At 57.5% G+C, this 22,261-nt stretch overlaps 1 protein-coding gene and 1 long non-coding RNA gene across 5 annotated transcripts in view; both read left to right on the forward strand.

Moving 5' to 3' along the window:
• Positions 1-22,261, forward strand: part of Mpped1 (metallophosphoesterase domain containing 1) — a 73,853-nt gene that overhangs the window by 9,731 nt on the left and 41,861 nt on the right. For 3 of the 4 annotated variants that reach the window (XM_046429714.2, XM_058574258.1, XM_058574257.1), the window contains exons 2-3: positions 1,710-2,014; positions 8,960-9,141. In XM_046429714.2, the coding sequence (XP_046285670.1) occupies positions 1,791-2,014; positions 8,960-9,141 (406 nt within the window). In that variant the 5' untranslated portion in view covers positions 1,710-1,790. The remainder of the gene's footprint in view (positions 1-1,709; positions 2,015-8,959; positions 9,142-22,261) is intronic. The other variant, XM_046429715.2, reaches the window with a different exon arrangement.
• Positions 10,056-18,697, forward strand: LOC124083124 (uncharacterized). The gene is made up of 3 exons (XR_006848638.1): positions 10,056-10,179; positions 18,506-18,575; positions 18,682-18,697. It is a non-coding gene; the product is annotated as an uncharacterized LOC124083124 (long non-coding RNA).

A 22,261-nucleotide genomic window follows, 5' to 3' on the forward strand; every position in this document is an offset into this window, starting at 1 on the left:
GAGTCTGGCTGAATTCCTCTTTAACTGGCACACCCACCTTGGATGGTGGCATTATTATTATCAAATCCATTTTCTAGAACAGGAAGCTGAGGCTCAGCGAGGTCAGCAAGTTGGCCCAAGGCACACAGCAAGCCAGCACAATGCTGGGGCTCAAGACCCATCACACCCAGGTGGGACTGGCTCAGAGTAGGTAGATCCTCACTTCTGGCATCTTTGGCCTCTCCCCCAGCTTCTTGGTGCCTGGCAGCATTTCCAGACGGACAGACGGACAGGCACAGGCTGCCTCTGTGAGCACCACGGTCAGGAGACCTGGCTCCCCCGCCTTCAATGCACGCGTCCACTTAGGGACAATTAGTGACAAAGAGAAGGAGCAAATTCATCGGGGAAACACATTTATTTTTTCTCCTGGACTTCCTGAGTGGGAAGGGGGTGGTGTGAGTTGGGGTGGGTTTTGGGGGGCTGGGTTGGAGAGGGGGAGGACAACATCATTTCATTTTTACCTTGTATGAGGATGGCCGAGATTTAAAAAAAAATTAATAACCCATTTCTCCTTTGCGCATAATTAAAATGTTCTCCAGTCTCTAATTTTTGTCGTTTTCCTTATCTAATTTGTTTTCCGAGTGTGTCGATTCTTCTACCAAGCGCAAAGCAAGGGGGATTTTTCCTTCTTCAACGTGATTGGGATCCGACTGTCCAGGACTAGTTTAAATTACATTATTTTCTCCTTGGTTAAATACAGTGTAAATGGAATTGTCAGAGGGTCTTAACGACCAAAACCTGAAAAACAACAACGACAAAAAAATCTTCAAAGCATCTCCTACATACGCAGTTAAAAATATATATAATTATGAAAAGAAAGAGGGAAATTGGTGGTGTGAGTGCCCAGGCATCGGCCAGACCGTTGGGTGTGTCGGGGTAGGAGGGGTCTCACCGGGCTCCTTTCCTGAAGTCCACCTGGAATCTGCCAGAGGGGCCTTTTAGCCCAGTAAATATAAATGCAAACTGTGTTTTCCAAGGAGAGGGAAAAAAATCTAGAAATCATAGCATTGCAAACCGCGATTTCAGAGGAATCCAGGATTGACGGAACCTCAGGATTCCCGCGATCGGATGGGCAGTGGGTGGTGGGGCCTTGGGCTGGGGCAGGAAGGGTTATTTTCAAGTGATCCCTCACCCTGCGGCAGCCCTGTGCTGCGGAGGTGAGTGGCACTTGTCCCTGGGAAAATCCCTTCCCCGCCTGCCGAGCTGCTAAAGGCTCTTGAGGCAGAACTGACAACTGACAGGGAGGAAGGAATTTCTGCACCTGTCCGGGCTTGCCAGGTGCCGTGTGGGGCCCGGTGGGTGGGTTTGGGGGTTTGAGGGGAGGGGTGTGGCCGCAGGGGAATCCTTCCTGTCCCCCCATTGTGGAAAGTAAAACTTCACTTCCCTGTTTACAAAATACCAGCCATTGTCCGGTCCCGGTGGCGGGGTCTGGGGGTGCGGCCTTGCCGCCCGGCTTGTTTGTTTTCTTTCCCTCCCTTCCCTTTTCTTTTGACCAAAGTATATTCATCAAACTGCTGAGTTGGAAAGATTTGTAATGAGTTTTTGAGGCGTACGACTGTGTTTTTTCCCTCTCCCCCCGCCCTCTCCCTCTTTCTAAATCTTCATCTGACATTAAATAAAGCAAATCCCAAACAGATTAACTGTCGCACGGTTCTGCTCCGTCTCCTCAGTCTGTCTGCAGGTCTGGCGGGGGGCCGGGCGGCGGCGGCGGCGGTGGCAGCGGGAGATGCCCGGGTGGCCCGCGGAGGTCCATGTGGCGCTCTAGGTGGGATGCCGGTGTCCTGAAGGCCGAGGCCCTGGCCCTCCTGCCCTGCGGCCTGGGCATGGCGTTCTCCCAGTCCCACGTGATGGCCGCGCGGCGGCACCAGCACAGCCGGCTCATGGTCGAGGTGGACGAGTACAGCTCCAACCCCACGCAGGCCTTCACCTTCTACAACATCAACCAGGGCCGCTTCCAGCCGCCCCACGTGCAGATGTAAGTGGGCGGCAGGGGGGCGGGCACCGGGTCGGGGGACTTGGGGGGCCGAGGGAAGTGGCAGATGGGTGGCTTGGGGGCCGGTGCTGGCTCTGAGTCCTGCTCTATTTGACCTGGACCATGTTCTGCAAATATTTAAAAACTGGGCAGTTGGTCATAGAATCCCAGGCTTCGGGCCTCGCTGGGCAACACTGAAAGGCCTGGCAGCTGGGCCACAGGTCCTGGGGCAGCATCTGGGCGTGGGGTTCCGGCCATCCGTCCGGTTGTGCTGCTGTGGGAAAGCAGAGGTGCCTTACCCCAAGGGCCGGCGGGTTCTGCCAGTCCGACCTTCTCCAGCCAGACCCTGCCCCAGCACCAAACACTGCCCTTGGGCTCTGTCCCTCCCTGGCTCTTCTCTGAGGACCTGGAAGAGGTGGATGAACTCCTACCCCTGCTCTGGGCCCCTCCCGGGGTTTCTTTACCCCTGTCACCCCTCCCATCTGCCCTGGGCTGCAGGCCCTACCTGATGAGGAACCAGGGGCCCAGGTGAGGTGACCCGCCCAGCCCCACCCGGGCCCATGCTGGCCTTGCACCAGGGCTGCCTGACCGCAGGCCCCCACCCCTGCCCCTCTGCAGGGCTAAGCATGGTGTCTGTAGAGGGACCTTGGGCTCCTGTCCTTGTGCTGGTCTGGGCCCAGCTGAGCCCTCGTGGAGGAGAGCACAGAGGGTGAGGGCCATGGGTCCCCGTGGAAGCCTCCTGAGCACCTCTGCATCCGATGACCCCTGGGACACAGGCCCCAAGCCTCCACTATGGGGTGGCACCGTTTCTGGGCAGAGTGTTCATGTGGGGGTCCCAGCTGCCGTCCCCTGGGGAGACTGGAAAAGCCATCACGAGAACCTCCTGAGAAGGCGCCGCGGGTCCCCACCTGGCCGGGTGCGGTGGGGGCTTCTGCTCCTTCTCACGTGGTTTCCTTCCCTCAGGCCCTGGCCTCTGTTGAAGGTGGGCACAGGCAGGCTGTCATTGTCACCTGTGGCGCTGGCTCTGGGTGTGCTCATTCCGTGGGGGCACAGGGCCTGTGGTTGGAGGCTGCCTGCTGTATTTTTTGGTGGATTTGGGCAACTGTCTCTGACTGTGTTTTGGGGCCAGGTTGGTGGATTTGGACAGTACGGAGGCTGGGCTGAGGCTCCCTGCTCCTTGAGGCCTGACCCGGCTGCCGCGAGGTGTCTGCCCCAGGGTGGGTGAGGCGGGTTCTCCAGCCGGGAGGTTGAGGTGACTGTGCCTGAGGTCCTGGAAGCCCTGCCGGTGTGACGTGGGAGAACACCAGCCTTCGGACAGAGCAGGCCACGTTGGTGTGTGTCTGTGCCCGTGTCACCCCTCTGAGGAGCCCTGGGCCAGGGATGACACCACGCAGAGCTGTCACTGACTGCACCTCTGTCTTGGCCTGGTGGACACCCAGGGTCTAGGGAGACCTGGGTCTGGGAATGGTGCCAGGGAAACAGGAGGACAGGAGAGGAGAGCCAAGGAGGCCAGTCCAAGAAGGAGCCCCAGCAACTAGGCTGAGGCCCGGGGCAGAGGGAGTAGTGGATTGGGAAGGGGCGTGAGGAGGACCGGGCCAGGCAGGGGAGCAGCAGGGAGCAGCTGGGCAAAGGGGTGTCTTGAGGGTCCTACGGGTCAGACTGGGTCCTGAAGATGGTCATGGAGTAAGTGACCCAGTGAGACACCACTGATGTCCCTCTCTTAACCAGTGTGCAGTGGAGGGTCCCTCATTCATCTGAGGGTGGGATCCTGCCTGGTGCTGCCTCATTGTCCCCAGCTGTGAAGTGCTGCTGACAGCAGGCCTGGGATGAGGGGGGGGTAGCCTCATAGGGCAGCTGGGTGGGCAGCAAATGCCCTGAGAGGTTAGGACACCACAGTGCTGGAGACGAATGCCTGTCCACACGGAGCTTGCTCCAGATGGAGGGAAGACGGCGGAAGTGTCATAAAACATGTCATTGCGACCATGTGGCACTGGTAGCGATGAATGCTTGGTGGCTTTCTTGTGGTCCAGCCGGCTTCCTAGCTGGCCAGGTCTCTCCCCTCCTCACCCCAAGCAGTGACGGTCCCTGGCTTCCATTGGCAGTGGGGCTCAGTGGCCCTGGGGGTCTGGGCAGGGTCCTGGGAATACCGTGAGCTCTGGCTTTGAAACGCAGCATGGCACAGAGCTGGGTGAGCCGGGGTGGCACAGGGACCCGGGGTTGCTGCCTCCAGGCCCTTCACTGAGGCCCTTAGCCTGGGGGAGGCGCGCAGGCTGATGGGATGGCTGAGGAGTTTCCACTCCATCTCCGGGAGGGTCAGGAGGGATGCCCCCACTTCCTGACTTGTGACTTACTGTCACTCTGGGCTTTGTCTCCAGGGTGAGGGAGCGAGGGGGCTTTATTTAATAAATCCATAATTTACATTTAATGACAACAGTGACGGTCCAAACATGGCCTCTGATTGAACCTGTGATTTATGCAGTGGCCCCAGAGACCCTGCTTGTGACGAGGCTGCCTTCGCCTGAACCTGAATCTATGCACCTGGGCCTCTGGGTTGTGGTCCTGAGGCTGAAGACTCCACACCCGGAGGGCTGTAAACCCTGTGGGTCCCTGGGAGGCCCTTCCAGGCCCCAGACTTCCCGCCCGGGTGGCAGGGAGAAGACAAGGGTGAGGGTCAGGGACGGGCCACGGGGAGGTGTCCGCCTAGTGCCGCGGGGAGGCGTGGTGGAGATGTGGACCCCCGAGCCCCTCGGGTAGCGTTGGGTCCTGACGTGCATAGGGAGAGGGGCTGAGAGCCAGGCTGGCAGGCGCCTGGCCCTGCCAACTATGCCAGGTGGGCACGCTGGCACCCTCCCTACAGTGGAGGAGACTGAGGCTGGGAGGTGGCGTCGGGCCTGCTGCTCAGCCCCGGCTCCTGTCTGCCTGCTGTGGGTAGGGCTGGCGGGCAAGGAGGCGGGAGGCCTCGAGCTGGCACACCTCGCTCTCTGGCCTCGTCCTGCCTGCCTCCTCCACTGGGCAGCAGAGGCACTGGCTGCCTCTGTCTCCGGAACATTCCACTCTTCCCACCTCAGCTCTTGGCACCTGCTCTTCCCTCTGCGTCTACAGCTTTGCCCTGCTGGTCTCCAGAGCTCACTCAGTGTCACTCCCTCAGGAAGCCTCCCCTGACCCCACCAGGGACAGGCCACAGCGCCCCCCAGCTGGAGGTGCTCGGTCAGTCTGCTTACACACTGACTGGTGGGACGGCTTCCTAGGCGCCCTGCCAGCCTGGGCTGCATCCCTGGAGGTCTAGCGGCATTTTGACTTAAGTGGACCTGGCCATTCTAGGGCAGAGGGACCAGCTAAAGCAGAGACTGGAGGGGGGACAGAAGCTCAGGTCTGGGCACAGGAGGGCATGTCTCTGGGGCAGTGCTTTGGGGAAGAGCTCTGGTGGGCATCAGCCAGTCAGTCCTCTGCCCTCCCTGGGCCTCAGTTTCCCTGTTTGTAGAGTTCCCACACAGCGTGGCTGATGTCCTGTCACGGGCGTGCTCGTTTCCCCAGGATGAGGTAATGGGGGGTAACCACTCTGCTTGGTGTCTGTGTGGGCATCCGATGCCAGAATGGCACTGCCTGGAGCCGATGGCTTATGGGGAAGAGCGAGAGCCAAGAGCAGGGCAGAGGTCACTGCAGGGGCTTTGGCATTAGGCTCTGAGCTGCGAGGGTCAGTTAGGCTCCCACAGCATCCCCATGGTGAATGCCTCTGCCCCCCAGCTCTGTCTACCCTGCAGAGCCGGACCAGAGCCGGGGAGGGCCAGGCGCAGTCGGTGGTCACTGGTCTTGGGTTTCTGGGTTGTGCTCTCCACTCTGTGCTGTTCCCATTACCCTGTTCCCGCGGGAGAGCTGGTGGTGGGCGTCTGAGCACCTCAGCAGGCAGAAGCCTCAGCTCTAGGAAAGAAGAACATGTGCTTCTACACCGTATGTTTGGTCCTTGAAGAATGTCACTAGGAAATAACCATTTTGCTTGCAAGAAGGTGTTGCAGTTAGATGCCCAAATTCCTGTTGGAAGACCTCGGTTCAAATTCTATACTTTATCTTATTAAATGGGAGCTTGAGCATGGAACTTATTTTTCCTGGCCTCATTTGCTTAATCCATAGGGCTGTTGTGACTCAAGTGTTAGCTGGGGTTTTGTCACTGCAAGTGTCAGAAACACAGCTGATATAATTTGTTTACTAGCTCATGTCATTAGCTAGGAAGCTTGGGTTTAGCTTCAGGCATGGCTGGATCCAGGATTCCAATGATGCCATCTCAGAGACTCTTTCTCCATGTCTCTTCTGCCTTTTCCCTCATTTCTAAACACAGTTACAGTTTATGGGAGCCCCTGCTAGTGGCCTCTGTGGGTGTACTCTCTACAGGTGCATCCATCACACCCAGCAGGTGTCTGGCACGTGGGAGTTCCTTTGTAAGCATTTGTTCATGGATTGATTGAAAGAAACGAAGCAGGTTCTGGAGGTAGTCCAGCCTGGTGTGGGTTTGGGATAAACCCAGCTCCATGGCCGAGGTTGTGGGTAAACCAGGTTTTCTGAGCCGGGTTTCTTCACCTGTACCATGGGGACAGCGCAGTATGCTGCTTAGATGGTCCCGGGGAGGGAGGGGAGAGCATGTGCAGGTAACGGGCTCAGCGCATAAGGAGCTCTTTTTTTTCCTTTTCCAGAACGAGCTCTTGATATCAGTACCGTTATTATTTTAAGGTTTAGCGTTTGCTACAATCCAAACAGCCCAAGGACTGAGCGGGAAACGAGAGCCTTTATTTTCTTCTCTGGGGATTGCTGGGTTTGCATCTTCACTGTGCAGGAGCCTCGGGGTGTAGGGAAGTAAGGCAGAGTTAATTAAAGAGCTCTGGCTCCAACAGCAGGCCCAGCCCGCGGGAGCCCCTGGCTGCCTGGTGGCCCGCTCAGGGCTCCTCACTAGGAGAGGTGCAGGAGGAGAGCAGCCCCGGGCTGCTGGGCGGCACCCTGCCCCAGTCTCTGCCCTTCTCATCTCTTTTCCTCTTTGGCGTGGTGTTTGTCGCTTGGTAGCCTCTTCAAAACCAGAGAGAGTGAGAGAATATGGATGATCTGATTGGCTCTAGAGTTCAGGTGCCCGGCCTGCAGCCCAGGTGTGATTGGCTGCCCTTGGTCAGCTGTGTCGGGATGGGCGGGGCGTGTAGGTGGAGGCGGGGCGTGGGGGTGGGGCCGCAGCCAGCTCTCTGCCTGTTCCGGGGATGGTGGTGGGGATGGTGGTGGGGGTCCCAGGGGAATCACTGGGAGGGAGCTTTCAGCTTCTAGACCATCTAAGGCACTGCCTACTACTGGAAGTTTCCAGAAGCCCAAAACCAGGTTAGGGCTTTTTCTGGCCCACCGCCTCTGCTGCTCTGGCAGAACTGGTGGCTGTAGGGTCACTGTGTAGCCAAGTCTGTATCTGCTCTCCACTAGTGGGCCCCTGGTGGGCGGTGACCAAGCCTGGGTTCTCCCTGTGGCCCTCCTTGAGCACAGGGCTGGCGCACAGTAGGTGTTGAAGAAAGGCAGAATGAATGAGTGAATGACAGCAGGGGAGAGCCCGCCCCGTCCTGGCTGGTCATCAGCGGCTCACAGGGGGATTGCTTCTTTGCTCACTAGCCTGGGCCAGTCCCATCCTGCTGGGATTCTGCCTTGGCTTGACAACCCTAGAAAGGGGCCACAGGTGCTCCCTCCCACGGTGACATGGTGACATGGTGGCGGGAGAGGCTGGCATGGCGCCTTCACCTGCGGCAGATCCACATGCTAGGGCTCCCTGCACATTAGCATGCTGCTCCCACGTCTCTCGTAAGGTGTTAATTAAATTTCTTCGAATATATTGTCTGAAAAAAAGGATAATTAGAAAGATGTCTTTAAAAGTATTTATGTAACTGATATGGTACCGCTTTTGGTTTGCCGCATAATTAGATTTAAACACAACTCCTGGAGCGGCATTCTCATTTGGAGAGATCTGCTCGTTGAAATGTCATTGCGTTGTTTTTAAGTGTTTGGAGCCTGGCACAGCCATCCAGCTGGGGAGGCAGCGAGTGGGGAAGAGCCCTGGACTGGGAGCGCGCAGCCGGCTCCTCAGCCCTGTCCACGCTTGTGCCCTGGGGAGCTCAGGGTCCTGCTCACCTGCTGGATTTGAGTCCTCGGGTATGAATCTAGAGAGCCACCACGGGCTCCCCAGGAAATGGACTTACTTTTGTGCCGTGCTTTAATTTTCTGAGTATTTTGCCTGGGGAGGTGGCTCCATTTTACAGAGGCACAAACCCAGGCAGTGTGTTTTGCTCAAGGTCACGTGTAAGCCACAAGCAGCAAGGAGGGATTGGAAGCCTGATCTGATTCCTGACGCCATGAGACAATGCCCCTGGAAGGCTCTCGGTCTGAAAGTGATCAGACTAGCTCATGGTTTTGAAAAATTGCAATCTGTCTGCACTGAAGTGTCTCCTTGAATCCCTCCTTCCCCACACGGCTCTCCTTGGTCAGTTTGACTGGACCGTGGACTTTAGTCCAGGTATCCTCAGTGGGGGCAGTAGCATCCTCCAGGGGGTGAAAACTGGCTTTTGGAGGGTGAAAAAGTCTGACCCTTTGTCCTTCATCTGTCCAGGTGCAGACAGACATACACTACTTAGCGATGCAGCTTTTCTGTGGGTTAAATCATGTGGTGGGCAGCATGGACACAAGGCTGGGAAATGCTGCTTTAGTTCCGCCACACGTGAGCCCTCTCCACGGCCCTCTGGGATTCCTGGGCATAGGGGCAAACTGAGGCTCAGGGGACAAAAATATCTTGTCCCCAGTGAGCGAGAGCCCAGATCTGGACCCCTCGGAAGGCTGGGGCTCCACCTCTGTCTGTGGGGATGTGAGTGTGGCTCTGGCCACAGCACCCTCAGGTTCACGGCTCTGTGGGCCCATGACCCACGGTGTCTCTTCTCCCCACAGGGTGGACCCGGTGCCTCATGATGCCCCCAAGCCACCCGGCTACACGCGCTTTGTCTGCGTCTCTGACACCCACTCGAGGACCGACCCCATCCAGATGCCCTACGGTGATGTGCTGATCCACGCGGGGGACTTCACGGAGCTGGGGCTCCCGAGCGAGGTGAAGAAATTCAACGAGTGGCTGGGTAGGTCCCGCCTGCTGGGCGGCCAGGTGTGCGGGGAGGACGTGGGTCCTGCTGGCTCCCCTCCAGAAGCTGCCCCTCCACCTGGCACCCGATCCTCCCTGCTCTGCTGCACCCTCCACCGGCCAGAAAGCCGTCCCTGACCTCAGACAGGCTGTGTCTTTCTCTCGGGTCCCACCTAGGACCTCCGCGGCCAGCACCTGTCTTGGCCATCTTTCCATTTGTCTGAGAGGTTTTTATGGGGCCTGGGAGACCTCCTCTCGGAGGGACTTTGCTCGTGTCTGTTTGGCCTCCCTGTGTCCAGCCTCCAATGCCGAGGGGGCGAATGACACGTGCCTCGCTCAGCCTCCCAGTGAGGGTCCCTGCAGCCTCCGCCGACCCAGGAGGGACCCAGGGGGCCAGACGTGGGCTCCCCTGCGGGCAGCTGTTGGCATACAGTGTGTGAGGGTGGGCGGTGATCTCTACGCGTCCCCGGAATCCTGTCTTTGTCTTTGTGCTTTTCTTCCAAAATAAGAAGGAATGAAATCTGGAGCCCCCTGGGAGAATTCACTTGCCTGGGAATCCAGAGAAACCTCCCAGTGGGGCTCTGTCCCCACCCTGGGGGACAGATGGATGGCCCCCAGGCGGCCTGGCGCACAGGCCTGTGGTGGTGGAGACGGGGGTGCAGGGCCGACCCACCTCTGTATGCAGCTCCTGTGGCCGCCAGACGGTCCCTTGGGCCTCGCGGGGCCTCGCTCTGCGGCTGGCTGGGAGCCGTGTGTGCGGCAGAGGCCGCAGCCAGGCGGGTGGCGTGGCGAGCGGGAGGCCCGGCTTTGCCAGGGGAGTATTTACAAGCAGGGCCGTCTCCTCCACTTGGCAGCTCGGTGCTTTAAATATTGATTTTTCAAACAGGAAATTCTAATCCAGGGCCTGTTTGGGCTGAAGCATGTGCAGGCTGGGGTGGGAGAGGCCCCTGCAGGGCTCCTGCCAGCAGGACTCCTCAGGCCCCTGGCCCGGCCACATGGCCTCCAGCTCTGGGCTGCCACCCAGCAGGGGACTCAGGTGAGGCTCCACTTGGCTGGGTCCAAGGTCTGTTTCCCAGGCAGACAACCAGACTCGCCCTGGGCCAGGCGCACCGTGGCAGGCTCGTCCCCCTCTGCCTGTTGAACTTGGCTGCAGTTCCAGTGGTCACGGTGTGCGTCCCCGTGGGGCAGGAGGATGGAGGGTCTCAAGGTCTGCCTGGCACACATGCCCTCCTCAGTGTGGAGCCCACGGAGGAGCCACAGGGTTCACGGGCTGGGGGTGGGGACTGAGGGCTGTGGGACAGTCACATGAGGACTGATGAGGTCCTCGGGGCAGGGCACCACTTCTCAGGGCCTTGGCAGGGCATGGCAGTTTGCTCAGGGAAGGAGGAGAGTCAGATGAGGGGACAGGGTGGAACGAGGGGACAGCTCAGGTCAGGGTGAGCCTGGGTACTTGCCTGGAGGATGTGGTGGTGACGAGGGGCTGGACCGAGAGGGCCCAGGGAGGGGCGGCCACCTGGGAGCCCAGTGCACTGAGACAGGCGCTTGACAGAGGTAGGAGACGCGCCTGGGCGTGTGGGTGGCCTCCTTAGCATCTGCACCTGAATTTGGTGGAGCGTTTGTGCGCCCGGGTCATTAGGGTGGGCTCACAGGGGGGCCTTGCTCTCGTTCCCTTCCCCAGCCCCCAGCTTGGCTGCTGGAAGTGTTTGCAGATGTCGGGGCCGTCACTCGAGGGGGCTGGGCTTCTGGCTGGTGAGGAGTTTCCCCTGTCCTTGATCAAGCAGCAAGGGACTTACAGTGACTGAGAACAGAAGTCCCTTGGCAGCTGGCTTTGGGGACCTCGTGCTGCACACAGTGAGACCTGCCTTCCTGGGCCGGCAGTCAGGGCTGGCCATGGACCAAGCGCTGGTTAGGTACATCTGGCCAGGCATGTTTGTGTACAGAGCCAGTGTTTGTTCGCATTTAATATGTGCCAGGCACTTTCTGTGCCCTTAGTGTGTGTCACTACGTCCTCAGTCCTCCTGACAGCAGAATGAGGAGGAGCGAGTGTTGAGTGTTGTCTTCATTTTATAGAGTTGAAAACCAAAGCCCAGAGAAGTGAGGGCATTTGCACAAGGTCACACAGCCAGCAGGCGGCAGAGCTGGTATTCAAACCCAGCGATTGACTCTGGAGTCAAGCGCTCTGTGGCGTCTCTGCGAGCCGCTCTGGTCCGCTTCCTGCCTGGGTGACTGTGGCAGCCACATGTCACCTCTGGTGGCCTCTTGTTAAATGGGAGTAGCGAGGCTCCCCTCGCCCTGCCTCTCTCCCAGAGTAGTCTGGAGGCTGTGTTGAGGGGAGGAGGTAGTCAGGTTTTGTAAACTGTGAAGTGCTGTGTGAAAGTTGATATTGCTTCCTGGCATTTGCCAGATCAGTGAGGACTCTTAAAGTGACAGGTGCCTGCTGAGGACCAGCCAGGGACTGTGGTGGGGAAGGCTGTGTGGACCTGAGCTAGGTGGTCATCAAAGGCCTCCTGGGCAGATCTGGGGGAGGACTGTGGGGCAGCAGGCCCTGGATGGCAAAGGGAGCCTTAGCAGAGTTGGGCAGGAGGTGGGCGCCCATGTGCACAGGCCTTGCTGGCAGGGCCAGAGTGGGGCTTGATTCTGGGTGTGGTGGGAGCTTGGGGAGGGTTCACGGAGGGGACGACTTGAAGACATTTTTCAAAGGCCGTCCTGGATGTGCAGTGAGGTCAAAGGCTCTGGAATGTTCCAGAATTGATGTCTGGGTGGTGGGACTCGGGCAATTCTCTTCTTGGTGGCTCCTTTCCCCTGATTTCCTGCAGGGAGTGTGTCGTCCCTGTGGTATCACGGAAGGCCTGGCGGGTTGTCCTGAGCTGACCCTCCTGGTGTCTGTGTGCCAGAAGCGGTGCTGACCCTGGGTGGGTCCAGCCACTCCCCCAGGAGCCCTTGCCCCGCTGCCCAGCCCAGCCCTCCTCCCATGAGAACATTGAAGCCCACAGGCTGCTTCCTCCCCATCCATTGCTCTCTTGGAGATTTTATTTGTTTATGTATTCATTAATATTTTTAAAGTTGTAGATGGACCTTTATTTAATTTACTTATTTTCATGTGGGGCTGAGGATTGAGCCCAGTGCCTCACCTGTGCTAGGCAAGTGCTCTACCACTGAGCCATAGCCCCAGCCTCTTGGAGATTTTAAAAGCAATTAAGGCCATATTTCAGGGCCACCTCCAGACAGACAAAGTCACTAGGGACAGTGGTGAGACCAGTACCTGGGGCCGCATGCCTAGACCCCGGCTCTGACTTCCTGGGCGCTTTTCTCCCACCTGTGTGCTTCCACCTGGGTCCTCGCAGAGGACTGGGCTGGGGTGACAGCACCCCTCTGAGCAGACCCTCTTTCTCTTTGGCCATTAATATTCCATAGCCATGAGATTGAAACACCACCTTGATTTGTGACTGTCCCTGTAAGCAGCTAAAAAATGTCCGAGGACAGGTTCTCCAGCCAGCGTGGAGGGAGAACCAGGCGGGCTGAAAATGGCGCAGGATGTGCTGGAAGGTCCCTGCTCCTCCTCCACGGGTGACGCGGTGCTCAACAGAGTGGGAGCTTGGGGAGCTCGCAGCAGCCGGTTGGGTCAGTGCTGTCTGCCTGTGCAGAGCTGGACGCCTGGTGGTTAGGGGCTCAGGCCTGAGGTCCAGCCGCTGCCTTCGCCCGGCTTCCGCCTCCTTTGCCCGACAGAGGCCCAGCTGTGGCTCCCTGCTGGACTTTCAGCCTGTGGAGGGCGGGGCCGAGGCCTCTCCCAGGCCAGTGCTGGTCCCCAGAGGCTCTGAACAGAGGAGAGGGTGTCAGCAAGTGTCACACCAATGCCCAGGACGTGCAGCCCTGGCTCTGGGCGGTGCCCAGTGTCCCAGCAGGGCTGGGGGTGACTGCATGCCCCTTGGTGAACAGCAGCGGACGGGGTCTCCGGGGCAGGGCTGGGAGGCAGACCCCGTGCATCAGCGGGAGTGTGGGCTGAGCTGGGGTCTCAAGAACAAGGCGGGGTGCTGAGGCCAGCCGCTGGTCTGCACCTGAGCAAGGGGGCCCGGCTCCGGGTGGATGTGTGGACTCTCCCTGGAGGCCAGGGGTGCTGAGGGTGCCAGGAGAGGCTGAGCGCCCCGTGGCACCCGCTGCCAGCGCTGCCCACTGTTGAGGGAGCACCGGTCCGAGGCCCTGACACCACCCACTCCTTCTCCAGGCAGGAAAAGCAGCCCTGGTGCTGCCGCTGTCTGAATGACAGCCACGCCCACCGGAACTGTCCTTTCACACGCTGGGATCTGCAAGATGCCAGGGAGCTCTCTGTCTGTGAGGGTGGGTGCCAGGCTGGCCTCCCCAACCCCAGCCAGGAGCCTGCCGCCCACACAGCCCTCTTTCCTAGTCCCCAGCCTTGCATGGCCCAGGAGGGACGGCCCAGAGTCCCTTTTGCCTGTGCTCGGTGGCACCTGGTGGACACAGCCATCTGTGTGGCTCTCCTTTCCTGGCTCCAGGCCACCCTTCTTCATTTCCCCTATTCTGCTTCTGCCCACTGGAGGGAGCCTCTCCCTGGGCCTGTCCTCGGACCTGCCGACCCTCCCCAGTGACAGACACTGGATCCCTCTCAGACCTGCGAACAGCTCCCCTTCTCTCTGGAGCCAGTGGATTGATTATTCAGGCTTCCCATGGGACACCTCCTCTTAGGTGTCTGCCAGGATTTCAGGCTCATTCTGTTCCAACTGACTTCCAACCTGTACCCGTCCCTACTGCTTCAGGGTAAGGTGCAGCTCTCCAGGGTGGCTTTTGGGACCCTCTAGTCAGAGCCCCCTTTCCTGGCCCCAAGGCTGGTGTGCTCTGCGTCTGTTGTTAGTTTGACTGGCTGTTGTTGTCTGTGCTGCAGCCCCGGGCACCTATGAGTCAGCCTGCTGGGCTCCCCTTTCTCCTGGGTCCTGTGTCCCTGCGAGGACAGGGACCACATCTGGGTCAGCGCAGGTCCCCAGAGCCCAGCCCAGCCTGGTGCCAAGGGGTGTTGGCCCGCCTTGCTGACTAGAGCAGGGCCAGGTCTGCGGGCACACGTGGGACCAGTTAATTAAGGCACTAGCCTTAGCGGATTCAGGCAGGGAGGAAGACGGGGCCCTTAATGGAGTATTTAGAAGTTATAATTAACTTTTTTCCTGGCGCCCTAGCATAAAACGATATATAAGACAATATAAAAGGGGTCCAAGGATTTCGTTAAACAGAGCTAGGTCTTTGCAAGTAAACCCTTAATTAAAATCGTGGGGGAGGAGGGGAGAGACAGGAAAGGAATCCATTTCCAGGTGGCTTCTTGGGTCCTCGGCCTTGCTGCTGTGTGGAGGGCCCGGGGTGCCGGGGTGACTGGGATGGGCTGCGCCTGTTGCCTCTTGGCAGCTGGACACCCCTGGGGGCGGCAGGTGGGGCTCTCCCTCCCCTCCCAGGAGCAGGGGGCAGTTCACAGGCACAGAATCAGTGCTGTTTGGGAAACAATTGAAGATGCAGCTAGAGGCCGGCCACCCCTGAGTATTGTCCCCACCCCAGGCATGGCTGTCCTGTCCCTCCCTCCTGAGTGGAGTCCAGTCTCCATGTGGACGGGAGGGGCCCAGAGTCCCTGGCGCCCTGCCCCCAGAGCTGGTGCAGGCTTTGTTTCTCTTCTCGCCCCCCTGCTCCCCACTTCTAGGACCCAGGAGGGCAGCGTGGCTTCTGGTCACAGCAGGTTCCCTGGGATCTCCAGGCAGTTGCCCCTGCTGGCACTGCCTCCGTAGTGCATCCAGTCCTGTGAGGACCTGTGATTGCCTGGGGCACACCCTTGGGGGGACCCCGGGGCCAGCAGGGGCCCCTCGGGCGGCAGAGCCCTGCACTCTCCTGCCCTGGGCAGGGTGGGGTGGGAGTGGGACTGGAGGTTTCCCAGGAGTGGCCACAGTGCCGGGGCTTCGCAGCTGCAGGCTGGGTGGCAGGTGCCCTCTGCAGCCTTCCTGGCTACCCAGGCAGGGGACCGACCTGGGTCCGGCCATCCACCCGCGTGAGAAATAGGCAAGTGACAGGAAAAGGAAGAGAAGCTTCCTTTGTCCTTCCCCCAGGGCCCGGGGCGTCCCCTAGCTGGGCTGCTGGACCCAGCCTGCACTCCTGGTCCTTCTGGGTCACATGAGACCCCCATGGAGACCCTGCTTCCGCTCAGCCCCTCCTGGCTGCCTGGGGCCCCCTGGCCTGGGTCAGTGGAGTGGCCACCTCTTGCTGGGCTGCAGGGATGGGGAGTGGTCTGCACTCAGCTCAGTCAACTCGCAGGTCTTGGGGGCCTGCTGGGTCCACCCGGGTAAGGGGAGAGGTTCAGTGACGATGGCACGGAAGTGTCCCTGCCTACCTGGGGCAGAGACAGGTGGTCAGCAGTCACCAAGCCAGTCATCTAGGTGATTGACGAGGGAGTCACATCAACCACCAGGATGAGGGGCTAGTGCCCCTCTGAGGAGGCTCTGGGCTGAGAGGGACCCCGCTGTGAGTCACCTGGTGTGCAGAGGAGGCTGAGCCAGGGAGTCTAGGGAGAGGGTGGGGTGGGGTGGGCTTGGATGGGGGAGGGGCTGTCTGACTCAGGACTTTGAATCTGAGTGCAGGGGGCAGGGGAGGCCACCAGGCACGCACCCTGCACGACGGGAGGCAGGCACGGCTGTTGGTGAGAGGCCAGGATGCCCAGTTGATCTGGGGGTGGCCAAGGGACAGGGAACGCTGGGATTGGCCATGATTTGGTGGTGAGAGCCACAAGAGTCACCTGGCCTGTGACCTGGTACCCACAGGGCCCAGCAGCCTGGCACAGGCCATGCAACCAGTATTTGTTAAGGGAATGAGAAAGACACATTTTCTCATGTGGTTACTTCAATTAAAAAAGAAAAATCCAACAACTTTTTTTTTTTTTTTTTTAAGAGCTAACATAATTCTCACTGCATGTATGCAGCAGCCTTAAAATGGATTCTGGCTCATTTACTCATCTTTTGGATACAGTGGCTTGATTCCGACGTTTTCAGACATTCGGCGCTGTTCTTGCAAAGACTGAAGATTGAATATTTAAATTTTCTTGTCTCACATGGGGACCTGGTGTCCCTTCTGGCACCTTCCGCTGAGAAGCTGGCTGGTGTGGACAGAGTGTGGTCCCGTGTTGTCTTCGCAGCCTGATACCCGAGGGGCCACCTCGGGGGTGAGCTTGAAGGTCAGCTAAAAAATGGGTGAATAGCCCAGCAGAGGGTCAGCGTTCGTCAAAACTGATTTTCTATAGTTTTCATAAAAAAACCCCAAAACATTCCTCACAAAGCCAAACTGTATTTTAGGGGCTAAAAGGGAGAAAAATTAACTTCTAATAAAGATAAAAAAAAATCTGGAATCCTAAGTTGTAGTCAAGTGATTTTGGCCGGCCATAATTACAGTATTTTCATGTTAATGCATAAACCCCTTGAAAGGTGTGCTCAAGTGCTAATTATCTATTTACAACAGAATGGCTTTGGAAATGAAATGAGGCTCACCGGGGTGTGTGTGTGTGTGTGTGTGAAACACGTTCTGCAGTGGTGTGTTTTTTTTTTCTTTTTAGCCCATCATCCAAAAAACATATACCTTATATATATTAAAACAAATTTAAATGTTCAAAGGCCTGCCTCTCTACGAGGGTGGTTTTATTCTGTGTGTACTCTTGCTTGGGTTGTTTTGCTTTCTTATTTATATCGTGTGTTAAGGGGTTTGAGATGGTTTATCAAACAGGAAGGTAGTAAGGCGGTAGAGTGTTTTGGTTTTGGTATCAGGGATTGAACCCAGAGGTGCTTAACAACGGAGCCACGTCTCCAGCCCCTTTTAAATATTTTATCTGGAGACAGGGTCTCGCTGAGTTACCTAGCTCCTTGCCCAGGCTGGCTTTGAACTCACGATCCTCCTGCCTCAGCCTCCTGGGCCGCGCTGCACGGTGCCCGGCTAAAATGGTAGACTATTAAAGATGGGTTGAAACCAAATCAGGTCCTTTGGAGGGAGGGCCTGGGATACCAATGCCCAGGGCTACATGGACGCTGTGAGCGGGAAACGGGCCTGGGTTTCCTGGGGTCCAGGGTGAAGGGACCTGCGTTGGGCTGATGGCTGCGGCAGCTCCTCTGATGGGCCTGTCCCTTCACCTGTGAGAGACCTCAAGCCTGAGTCCTCTGTCCTTTCTGTCCTTTCCTTGACAAAGGTTTTTATGTTAAAGTGATGATGATGAGCAGACACTTGTCTAGTGCTTCCTGGTGTATAAAACGCGTCCGTTTCTGTCATTCATTTTGGGCTTTCTGTCCCCCACACTCCCACTGTCTTTCAGATTGATGGAAGTTTCTTTTTTCCCCTCTACTGGTTTGGAAATCGTACGTTCTTTTTTGATTCCTTTAGTAGTTACTCACAATTTTTTAATATGCATGCCTGGCTCAGCACACTCTTAAATTAATCAGAGTGGCCTTCACCCTCCCCAGGACCCGGACACACCCACCTGCACCTCAGGCCTCCGCCCTCTGCAGGTCCTCGCTGTCTGCAGTTTCACTTCTCACCTGCTTTTAGCCCTGTGCGCTGTGGTCGTCACTGCTTGTCCCTGTTTGGACTTGATTATTTACTTGGTGATGCTCTGAGGCACTTGGTGGGCGCTGGGCGTGGTCCTCGGCACTGGGGCAACAGCGGTGAGCAAGACACAGTCCTGCCTTTTCGAGGCTGAAGTCAGGCCATCGCTGCTCGGGGCTGTGATGTGACAGGGGTCAGGGTAAGGGCACAGGTGGGGTAGGGCAGGACCTTTCCGCCGTCTGAGCAGAGACCTGGATGGAAGGCGTAGCCGCTCTGACTGGAGGTGTGGCAGGTGTGAGGCGGAGGCCGGAGTCCCACAGAGTATGCAGGAGCGATTGGTAAAAACGGAGGCCCGTGGGGGCGGGATCAGCTCTGGAGGCCTGGGGTCCTCATGCAGGGAGTGGCGCTGGCAGCAGATTCAGGCTGGTGGTGCTTGGACAGGCAGAGCTGGGTCCAGGCCCTCCAGCTGACCAAGGCCCGCGGCTGGCTCCTGCCTGCTGGCTTGGGATCACGCCTTCCTCCGGGATGTCAGGAGCACCTACCTTTAGGCTCTGCCCTGGGTCCTAGAGGCTGGGATACAGAGGTCAGCAAAGCCACCCAGACTCCCCCTCGAGAGACACAAAAACAAGAAAACGCCGTGACAGGTTGGAACAACAGTCACGAGGCAGCCTGGGGCCAGGTGGGACCGTCCAGGTCCAACTCCCAGCTCACCTGTCTCCCAGGTGGGAGGCCGAGGCAGGTCTGCCTGGGGCCTCCTCCTCACCCTCAGGCGTCTCCTCTCTTGCCTGCTCTCATTCAAGGCTGCAGGGCTGCCAGGACAGACAGCCGGCTGGAGGATCCGGCATCGGGGGAAGCGAGATTCTTTAGCTGGTGCGCCTCTTTTTTTTATGAACATGGACAGATGTGTTTGGATATGAAATAAGCCTGTGGGTTTTTTTTTTTTTAAATGTCATCTTCATGCTGGGTTTGATTCCAGAACAGGAATACTCAACAAGCCAGAAAATCCTGGCCAGCCCACAACTAAACCTCCTGTCCCCATGTGCGCATAGACCGAGACGTCGGGAAGATCCCCCATCTCCAGTCTCTCCACTCCCCCTGCCCCCCACCCCTCTGCACAAGGACTCCGCAGAAACTTTCTCAGCTCTGTGACTAGTTCGCTTTGGAGAATGTGATCACGCAGCAATAAAAGCGGAGTGGAGATGCCAACCCAAGGTCTATGTTGCTTTTGGAATTTCCCTATTTTTTTAACACCTAAGGTGGCCTTTATTATGTGGGAACGACTCCCTGTGTGTCCAGATAATTCCAGTCCTTCCTACAAGCAGAGCCCCACTTCTCCAAGTGGGTTTGATATCTGTGGAAATGAGTAACGCTTTAGAGCAATGGCACCAACCTGGCCATGTCACATGTAGGTGAGCTGCTTAGGACGTGAGGCTTCCCAGGACCCGCCACGTCCCATTTGAAACCCAGTTTCATGTTTTTTTTTTTCCTTATTTCTCCTTGGCAATAGACAGCTCATCCTGAGTAAACTTGTCCCCGCTGTGCAGACGGGGAGACTGAGGCCCAGTGTGGGCTGTGGTTTCGGCAGGTCACCCAGATCTCCAGGGCAGGGATCTCAGCTGTCCCAGCCCGAGCCACCTCTTCAGCACCACGGACAGTGCCAGCCTGACCCGGCATTCTCATTGGTTACCTGAAGGAACGGCTGTGCCTGGTGTGCCAAGCGTGGACCCTGTGACATGTCCCCTTGCAGACATGGGAATGCTAGGCCTCTGCCTGCCTCCATCTTTGGCTGACTCCATCCCCTGCCTGAACTCCTCCACCTACCCAGGGACTGGGGCCCTTCAGGGTCACACGTGGGAATTGAGAGCCCAGACTTTGGACCGAGACTAGAGCTAGGCCACTCCATCCTTCGTAAGTGACCTTTGACAAGTGACTGAGCCTCCCTGGGCCTCAGTTTCTTCAGTTTTGCAAAAGGGGGAAACCGTGGGGCATTCTCAATCCCTCCGTGGGTGCTGAAGGAGACGGTGCAGGTGGCGCAGAGGCCTGGCAGGTCCCAGGTAAACTGTTCCCTCCTGAGCCTGGTGCAGTGGGAAGCAGAGGCTGCTCTGCAGCTGGGGGTGGGCGGCAGGGTAGGGAGTGCCAGCTCACAGTGCAGGTGAGGCTGCCAGACGGTGCAGCCAGGCGGCCGTGCGGGACAGAGCCAGGCGGCCATGTGGGACAGAGCTGGGCCTTCTCGGTACCAGCAGTTGCCCTGGGGAGGGGCACACGTGCAGGCCCCCCTCAGTGGGACCAGCTGCACTCAGGTGTGACGTTCGGCTTCTGGAAAGGCCTTGTTGGACTTCAGCGTCCCCAGGTCTCAGGGCTTGTCTGGGTTCTAGAGGGAAGTGGCCTTGTGCATGGACCTGGGATGGTTTCATTCCTGAAGTGAGAGAGGGCCCAGGGAGAGGATTGTGCAGGGGCCCTCCCAGCCCTGCCTGGCCACATACTTCCTGGGCAGTTTTGAGAAAGTCGTTATTGTGGTGCCTCAGTGTCTCCATCCACAAATGGGGGGCAGTACCAATGCTAAGGAGGGCTGCCGTGGGCACTGGACAGGACAGAGTGGTTGGGGTTCAGCTAAGTGCCTGGTAACTGTGAGCCCCTCGGGTTTGGGTCCTGGCTCCACTCTTCCCAGCCATGTGGCCTCGGGTAGGTTCTGTCCCTCTCTGACCCTCGGTTTTCTTCTCTATAAAAGGGGGTGTCGTTGGGAGGCTCCGGGAGGCAGTGGGCGATCTGGGCTGGGTGTGGGGTAGACACATATAAACACACAAATTGCTGTGGTGTCGTGGGCCGTGTCTAGAGCGCCTGGCTCAAAGTCCGAGCTCCACCACGGTGGCTTTAACTACTCTCAGTGTCGTGCCGGGTGCTTTTTTTTTTTTAGTCGGGCATTTTAAAGTTAGGATATTGTTCTTTGAAATTTGTTTTCAAAGAAAAGCAGATATTTTAAGTGTATAGGTTTGTTTCTTTGATTTCTCTTAAGAAGAATTTCACACCTTCCTGGGAGCGAGCGCGATGCAGATGAGGATGGAGCCGGCCGTCTGGAGCTAATTCTGGGCTGGTTTGACAGCCGCACTGGAGGCAAGCAGAGCTGACAAAGCCAGGCTGTCTTGGGTAACGTCCCAACCTCTCAAAATAGTCACTCTCCAGACTAATATTTGTCATCTGGGAGTGTGAAGGGGGGTTGTTTATTGATCCAACCACAAACCTTCCGGCTTGGGACTCTCCAGAGGTTCCTGCTGCCCTTCACAGCTGGTGGCCAGAGCCCCCTGGTGTGACCCTTCCAGGCCTTGCTCCACTCCTCCCCTCCCCCCTGGCTTCTGGGCCGTTGTCAAATGGGTTCGATTGCTGCCCACCTCGGCCCATCTTGTGTGTGCTGGGTCCTCTGCAGAAGGAGCTGCGTCCACCCTCATGCCCTCTAGTCGACCTTCTCAGACACCTCCTTCCTCCCCAGCAGGACTCGGTGCCACCTGGCTGCAGATCCCTCGTGACGTGTGTCTTTCTCCTGCATTGGCTGCAGGAGGACCGTGTGCAGGGGGACCTGGTCCCAGCCACCGGTGCAGGCTGGCTCTGATAAGGACCAAGAAGGTGGCTGTGGAAGGCAGGAGTGGACACAGCGAGGGACAGGGATTCTAGAGTATCCTCATGTCCAAAATGTTCATTCCGCTTTAAGACACTTGGCTTTACTAAGAAATACGTCACAACTTTGCTCTTCATTGTTTCCACGATCTTTTTCTTTATACAATATCTTTGTTTTTATTCATTTTTCATGTGGTGCTGAGGGTCTCCTCACCAGGCTCTCTGCCACTGAGCTCCAGCCCTGGCCTGTTGTTTTCACGTTCTTATTTAAGTTGCTTCTGCAAAGAACTTTGCTTTGGGCCATTTTTTCCCTCCTTTAAAAACGTTGTCTGTAGCCAGAAGGCACCAGGAAACCTCTTGGGAGACTGTTCAGTAACAGAGGGCCTCTCCTGGGGCCTTGGCGCCGTGGGGTAGGGTCCCTGCAGGATCTTCCACCCGACATCAGGGGCACTTTCTGTTCTTGTGGTCGCTGGTGAGACCTTCCTGGTGGCCCTGCGCAGCCGCTGCGTGACCTTCCACCTCTGAGCCCCACCCCCTTCTACAATTCTGGAGTTGTTTGTTCTCAAGGTTAGAATGCCAGCCTGCCGGGATCCTGAGAGTCTCAAAACTGTGTCTCCAGGGTCCGGAGGGCTCAAAGCTGCAGTTCTGCCTGGTTATAAGTCAGTTGTCTGGGATCCAGCTTCTCATCTTGTTTAAAAATTCAAATGCTGGTTAAATATACATAACATTCACCGTTTTAGCCTTTTACAGCACACGCTTCAATGGCCTTACGCATCCTCACGTTGCTGGCAACTGTCCCTGTGACCCATCTCTAATACTTCTCATCTTCCTGAACCAAAGCCTCAAATCCCTTTGACACGGGCTGCTCGGGCCTCCTTCCCCCAGCCCTGGATCCATCTTTCCGCCTCTGAGGATTGGATTTCTCTCGGCACCTCGTGTAAGGGGAT

This window comes from Marmota monax, unplaced genomic scaffold, assembly GCF_021218885.2.
Source record: "Marmota monax isolate L192 unplaced genomic scaffold, Marmota_monax_Labrador192_F-V1.1 WCK01_AAM20220418_F8-fsc00051, whole genome shotgun sequence".
In the NCBI taxonomy this organism is placed as follows: Eukaryota; Metazoa; Chordata; class Mammalia; order Rodentia; family Sciuridae; genus Marmota; species Marmota monax.